At 34.6% G+C, this 7,696-nt stretch overlaps 1 protein-coding gene across 1 annotated transcript in view; it reads right to left on the bottom strand.

The window, feature by feature from the left end:
- The window catches only part of LOC136818397 (uncharacterized), a gene marked incomplete at its 5' end in the record, with an annotated part of 19,320 nt that extends 14,906 nt beyond the window's left edge, over positions 1-4,414 (bottom strand). The window contains 3 exons of the mRNA XM_067074734.1: positions 3,570-3,690; positions 3,894-4,072; positions 4,264-4,414. Of these exons, the coding sequence (XP_066930835.1) occupies positions 3,570-3,690; positions 3,894-4,072; positions 4,264-4,414 (451 nt within the window). The remainder of the gene's footprint in view (positions 1-3,569; positions 3,691-3,893; positions 4,073-4,263) is intronic.
- Between the last annotated feature and the right edge of the window lie 3,282 nt (positions 4,415-7,696).

Here is a 7,696-nt window from a genome sequence, read left to right on the forward strand (position 1 = left end):
AAAGCTGTAGCTTCAACAAAAACTTTTTTTAACAAGAAAAAAATTATCCTCGGGCACATAACATTGATATATAATGTAGAAAATGATGGAAAATATATACCCTAGAAATCACTTAACTTCCTCTTTAACAGATGTAAGAGATTGAACGAGTCCATGATGTAAGAGACTGAAACAGAGTAGACTAAAGATGTTGAATAATGTGAAAAATGTGAAACATTTGATAACTTGATTTAAAATTATTTAAAACAAGCCTGAGAGCTCCTCCAACCCCCCAACCCCCACGAGAAGCTCAAAGTATACTTCTCTTTAGCATTGTAGCACTGTTTCTATGACATCATACAATTAAGCTATAGTTCATTACTACGCATTCGCATCTCGCACTTCGATGAGTAAAGAGCTCTCATTTTTGGCGCTTTCACCATCTTGAACATTCAACATGTCGATTACAACAAGAAATCAACAAAACCAACAGGAAAAAGAATTTATGAAAGGAAACTTTAACAAGATATATGAAAAACTAGACAAATCAACACTAGATGAATTCAACATCCAAAAAGATATAACTGAAATAAAAAATGTAATCATAAAAAACTTGGTCGAGTCAAACAAAAAATTGCAAAAAACTGTTGAAAATATAAAAAATAAAGTGAACAAGCGAGAACAACGTGAGAAGGAACAAACAATAAACATAGAAAAGCAAACTCAAGACAAATTAATTTATAGGACCTCCAGGTAGGTCCAAAAATGTGACTGATCATTGTCCTACTTTGCACTTGAAGCAAAATCACAAAATCTTGAAAAACACAATTTGCATCCAGTCTGCGTAAATTAATTTTGTAGTTTAGTACAGTCAAGTTACACAACATGCACACAACCATCTTGAAGACTTTGCTGGTTGCAAATGATAATCAAAAGCAAAAATTAAAATTCATAACTATGCGGGGAAGCTCATCCCCCCCCCGTTTTGCTTTAAACTCGCTTTTGATTTGTCTTTGAATTTGGGCGATCGCTTTACCGCCTTGGCGGAATAAACACACGACCATGATAAATAAATTCAACAGGGCAGTGGAGTAGCAGTTTCAACTGGGAGTCCTCTCTTCTGTGCCAAGCACTGGCAGTGTTTTTTTAACTTCAAAACAATGTTAAATGAAGACCAGATGGATCTGTTTGTGACGAGAGTGTGCATGTTGTGTAACTTGACGGTATAATTCAAATTCTAGAAACCATTTTTCATAACTTTCTGCAGTCTGCTTTCTGCAAGTCTGATAAGAGATATGTATAAACTGTTATCGCCATTCATTCCATTCCATCATTCAGTCGAAACGTGCGCAAAGGTTAAAAAAGGTTAGAAAAACACAATCTGCGTCCGTAACTGCGTGAAAAATAGTTTGATCAATTTCAACAAGAACTGTATATATTAATATTAATATAATTGATCAAATTCCAAAGACCATTTGTCATAATTTTGCAAGTCCAATAATAGGAGATGTGATGTCATCATTTGGTTCCCGTCATCTGACCGACCCTGATTTACGGTCAGCAGGTAGAATTGGAGAGTCAGAAAGATTTTCTGCTGCTTTGCTGGATTTCCACTGTCGACCTCTGCACGCTCTGTGTTTACAAGTTTTCAAATCGAAGTAGCGAGCTGCATGCTGATGGAGAGCAAACCGAAAACCTGTTTATCCACGGTTTCTCAATTTTTTAATTCGGATCAGTCCACACGGATTCACTTTCAACAAGATGTAGATGCTTCTTAACAGAAAAATATTTTCGACCGACCCCCACTTTTTAAAGTAGAAATGACGGGAACCAGACAGTTTTTTGCGATTTGCCTTATCAAACACGTCCAAGTCCAAAAAAGCACAATTCAATTGCATCCAGTCTTTATCAAATTTAGACAGTAGCTGTACTTTTGTAAACTTTATCAAATTCCAATAACATTATAACACCATCAATCCCCCCTAGAGGCAAACAAGAAAAATATGTTTTTATTGCAAAAACTAATAAAAAGCAGCAATAAAAAGATAAAAAGTATCAGAAAATTCAACATAAACAAAAACTTGATTTGTAAAAACAACGCACGCTAAAAGTACGCAAAAAGTTAACCCAATCGGAAGAAAGTTTAGAAATCACAGTGAGTTCGGGAAATCGGATTTTATTTTTGCCGTCTTATGATGATGGAAGAAGAAGAAGAACCGAATTTTACCTATTTGAATGCTCAGCTTAGGCTGACCAATTATCCTCTTTTGGATTTTTCCGAAAAAATGGAAGATTTTAGCACATTTACGCATATTGCAGAGGAGGAAGATCTATCTAGCATGTAACTAATACTTAAAAGTTGTATCATTTTGGTGTATTTTAAGAAATTATTGGACTTGTAACTATGTAACTATTTTTGCTTGGCAGCAAGAAAAATTTAAGATTGTGACGGACGGGACGGTACAAATTTGGCGCAATTCACCCATTTGATTGGTTCGATTATCGTTCGACTACATTCGATTGTCGTTCGACTGTGTTTGATTGTCGTTTAAAATATAGTAGTCTTTCAACTGCCTTTGATTGTTCTATGCTCTAAAGAAGGCCTATTTTCCATCCTAAATCAAAGAAGAGTGTTTGACGTCCTCTGATGTCATGAAAACATACAATCCACCACTTTCACCATAATTTTCCAATCGTATGACGTATGGCAAGGATTTGTCATGTGGTCTAATTCGGCAATTTGTCCTTCCACCCTTATGATAACACCTGCTTTTCCTATCCCATCCTACATCCTATCTGAATCAAACGCAATCTAATGCAATCGACTGCAATCAAATAAATATCAATCTAATCTGAAAACTATGGCAATATTCAACAATCAAATTTCAATTGGTCGACTGCGTTTAATTTGTATCAATAAGTATCAATACAGAAAAAATAAATTAAAATTGAGCTTTTTCTTCACCTTTTGCCTTTTTTATCTAAGTGGTCTAAGGTTCGGGGAAGGTTCATTTTTGCTTATTTTCATTAGCTTGAGACATCCTATCTCATTTGCACTGGGTGACGAAAACCCTGTTCAAATGCTCAGATGTAGATGTATGGATGCCAGGATGGACTGGATGGATGTGATGAAAAACCAACATTTTTTACGATGTACGACCTTGCCGGCACACCGGACTTGACAGCACCGGACATAGTTAGTGAATGTCTGGTGTTGGATAAGAATACTTTTTATCACTGGCTACCCTCAACACCAGAAGTCTGAAGGCTGACGTGTCTGGTGAGCGTGTGCGCGTTTATAAGTTTTTTCCGACGCATGTCCAGTGCCTAGAGCTCCCGGCATTTAAACACCGGACTGACACTGGACTTACCACATCTGGTGTACCAAAAGGATACTTTTTGACAGCAGACAAAACACCGGACTGTTTGGTGCGTCGGCAGGGTCGTTAATAAATATTTTTTAATTTCAAATTTTACAGGAATATTTTCGACAGTTTAGGTCCCAAAACCTCTGGAAAAGTAAAGTATTGTTCCATTTCCGAATACGCTATCAGATGTATACACATAGTTTGTCTTCGTAACTTGAATACCTTCATTAAAATTTTTATTCATTTGTTTTTCCTCGTCCTCCTCGTCTAGTTGTTGAATTCCTCGTTGTTTATCGCCGCCATTTTGCTTGCTTCCATCAGATTGATAAACACTACGTTCAAACTGTCAATAACGGTACAATGCTAGAATCACCTATGTCCAAACTCTCAATAACGGTACATTACTTAAAGCACGATACCCATCAGTTTACCCTTCGCTCCAGAAATCTAGAAAGTGTTTTTGTGTCATGATATATTGTGCAACGAAAATCTATAATTTAATGATTTGATGTAGAATAGATAATGGGAGATAAGGATTTTACTTACGGTGAAACGAGAATCATTCACTGATCGATAAGGGTGTAGTTCAGGCTTTAATGCATCACGTCCTTCTTTATCATACTGGCCATTGAGACAATAAAAGAAATAATCAAACTTGCGACAAAAATCTTCAGTGCACATAAGTTCTGGTTTGTCTCGATATTGTAGACAATCTGCTACAGACACTATAAACAGAATTGATGTTTTTTTGTTAAAATGATTCATTTTTGTGTATACATTTATTATTATTATCTGATTCCTAAATCATTGCATCTCTAAACATAAAAAAAAAACTGTTCTTCAAAATTGAAATGTAATAATAACTCAGGGCTTAGGAAGATCAACTAATTGTAGACCTATCCAAATAATAACAAACGTACTTGTGCAGCAAGTCTAACTTTCATCCTTGATGAAGGTGTCAATTTCACATGTTCTGTGCAGATTTTGGTCATATAAAGACCAGGCGTGTTGGGATCAAAATTCTTCAACGAAACAAGATGAGCCCAACTGATGTAGTAATTGTTGAACTGAAAATAAAATTGGTTATTTAAAAATGATTTCAAATTGTCTTCATTTTATCTTGAGTATGTTAGATTGAAAATCCTTCGGATGACGTGTTACATAGAACCATGAAATAATCTTTTTGACAAAGTCTTATTTTTCATCTGAAATAAAAAAGCATTTCTAAATTTTCTGTGTGATGATTGTTTTAAGACATCTAAAACATTTTGAAAAACAAAACTTTTCAATAAATACAGGGTGAAGCCTAATATAACGCCTCCGATGTCAATTAAATTGCCTTTTTTAATTAACTTTGATAAAAGTTCAATAAAAGAAGCAAAAATATAAATTGTTGATGTTCGTCCTTAGATCGAGGGTTATGGAAAAACTTATGTAATGGAAAACCTTCCCTCAAGCAGAAAAGAGTATTTCACTCCAACACAATCAATACCAAGCATATATTACCTCGGGTAAGACAAGCTCTTCCTGACCATCTTTGATGAGCTCCCTTACTCTTTCATCATCCTTTTTTCAGTTGTAGTAAATTTCGAATGACCATGTTTTTCTAAAATGATAAAAAGAAAAATGACCATACATTAATATCAAGTATCATCAATGTTTTAGTTCGGTCAATCCGAGTTTCATGTAAAAGTCATGGTCTAACTGAAAAAAAGCTGTTTTTCAAGCAAGAAATACTCAAATTCCAATAAATAAGAAATATACAGTATATAAAAACATTCGAGGGGTCTTTAATATGCTTTACTTACACAGTGATCAGGCAATTAGCAATCCTTCAGCCGACGGTAATAGAGTCTCTTCTTTATCAATTTCTGAATAAAATGATCAGAAAGAATATAGTTATTTAACATTTCGAGCATCTTCCCATTTTTAATATGCAAAGCATCTAATTGACTCCTTCGTATCTCATGATTAAGTGGTGCTATGAACTTGAAATTATGGTCAGTGATAAACACTGACAAATGAAGATGATTTGCTAATTTTCAGGTCGGCCAACTGTTTGGTTGATATCTTCAGGACCAGAATGTTAAAAAAGGCTCAAAAAATGTAACTGTTAAAATTACTACTGGAAACTGTTATCGAATAGTAGAGAAATATGGTAAACTCGACCGCTTAGACTTACCGGTATTTTAATTCTTTTCCTTCTTGTACACAACCACAGTCGGAAAACCTCTCGGCACAGACCGGATGGTAGTCAAGGAAGCAATTGGGGCAAGAAAAAGTTTCGTCCCCATCGCTTTCGGAGCAGCAGAATTGATTGTGTCGATTACAATCCATTGGCAAGGTATCTGGAGTTCAGAAAATAAGTTCAAGAGTCAATAATCAGGTTATACCATACATATACTGAAAAAATTTCGATACGAAAAAAAGCTTATCTGAAAGCAATGTAAACAATACAAAAAATAGGACTTTTACCTTGAGTTAGGGACAAAGAAAATATCTCGTCCCCTTGGATTAGAATATTTATCCCTTTGCTGTTGCTGGTGAAGTGTGATACCACTTCCCCATCAAGACAGAGGTTCACGCTCAATCCAATAAAATAACCAACAGCACAAACTTGAAATATATCTATAAAATAAGAAGATTATTTTAGAAATATGTGTAATTCAGGCACAGCCGAGCACGAGGGTCTCCTCCTATTGACGACTTTTGACAATTTTCAACTTGAGGGCAAAGTGATATAGAAAGATATTCTTTTTATATGATATCAAAAGCGTACCTTTTGTTCTGACAGAATTAACAAATTTTGTGAAGGGAGAGAAGGGAAAGTTGTTTTTTGTTTAAATATGCTGTGTAAGCAAATGTTAGATATTCTCATGTCATGTCATGTCATGCCGTGTTATGTTTTTGTCGTGTCTTGTCTTGTCCTGCAATGTTATAAATAATGTGCTAATGAATAACCCATCCATTTTCATTTGGATCTAATCGTTAATGATTTTTATCAAATGCTTTAAAGTAATGCCAAACACCCGGATTTTCGAATTATCGTCAGTAATGCGTCTTCTTTTCTGTCATGAAACGAATTAATTTGTAAAGCCAATTCGACGCGATGGAAACAGAAAGGTTGTTAATGAATCCAAGTCCTTTTTATTCTACCATCAAGACAAAAGACTTTCACACATTTTAAAGTGCAATGGGAATTGGTACAATCCTGGGCGTAATAGTTGGGACAAAAGGGGAATTCCTTCGAAATCTTAAAACCGCAACTGATTATTAAGTGCCATAAATTAGGGCTGGGAAGTAGAGTTTTAACATTAGACTTAACCCTATTATTATCAGGCTTTTTCGGATTTTGTATTCTCAAGGGGGGGTGTTTTCCACCAGCCTTTCATAACTTTTGATCTAGAAAAGGTATGGACTTGAAATTTGGCACAAATGTTCTCTATCATAAAAGGAGTTCATAGAAAAAAATTTGGGTTGATGACGTCATCATAAAGGTAATGACGTCATCACAAAGTTTCATAATTATCGCTGACCAATGAAAAAGTACTGTTCAATAAAATAGCAATTAAAGTTGAACGAATGGAGATTTTTCAATTCTGTTTTAAATTTCTAAAAGCCAAAAATCATATCTTTAACATATTTGCTGGTTTTTAACATACTAATAAAATTAAGGTCTAAAATCCATGCAGAAAATGAGTAAATCTTTTCAAAAAACAATGACGTCATTTTTGATAACGTCAGCAGTTTTTGAAAAATTTTTAGATATTTTTTAAAATTTATCATTGATACCTAAAACCTGTTAAAATTTGAAGTCAGTTGGATGGCTAGATCAAAAGTTATGCTAAATTTAAAATTTTGAGATTTTACAGGGTTTTAGCTGGATTTTATGATATGCCTGCACAAAAAAGTCATAAAACCTGATCTGGTCGGTGTATAATTGTAAAATTTGGTATACATGCTGTTAATAGGATTATATTAAAAGTCAAAAACTTTCAGAGTGTTAAAAAAATTTTTCAGTGAGCTATTAGCAAAAGAGTGCCAGCCTGGTGGAAAACACCCCCCCCTGATAAAAATAGGGTTAAGACTTAGTACCTCAGGATTTCATGATCCAAAAACTTAAAAAAGTTCCAACAGGGCTAAGAATATAGCCTGGAAGCCACTTAACCCCTCCAAAATTGAAATATCCAGTGAAATAAAGTGGAAATGCTACAATCGCCATTCTCACCCGAACTATAAATTCTGAAAAACGTTAAAACAGCCAAAAATGTCGTCCATGATTGCAGCACGTTTTATTTTAAGTTTTTTAACTAAATTATCCAAAGGAGAATTGATGGATCATACATAAG

This window comes from Clytia hemisphaerica, unplaced genomic scaffold, assembly GCF_902728285.1.
Source record: "Clytia hemisphaerica strain Z4C2 unplaced genomic scaffold, Clytia hemisphaerica genome assembly, whole genome shotgun sequence".
Taxonomy (NCBI): Eukaryota; Metazoa; Cnidaria; class Hydrozoa; order Leptothecata; family Clytiidae; genus Clytia; species Clytia hemisphaerica.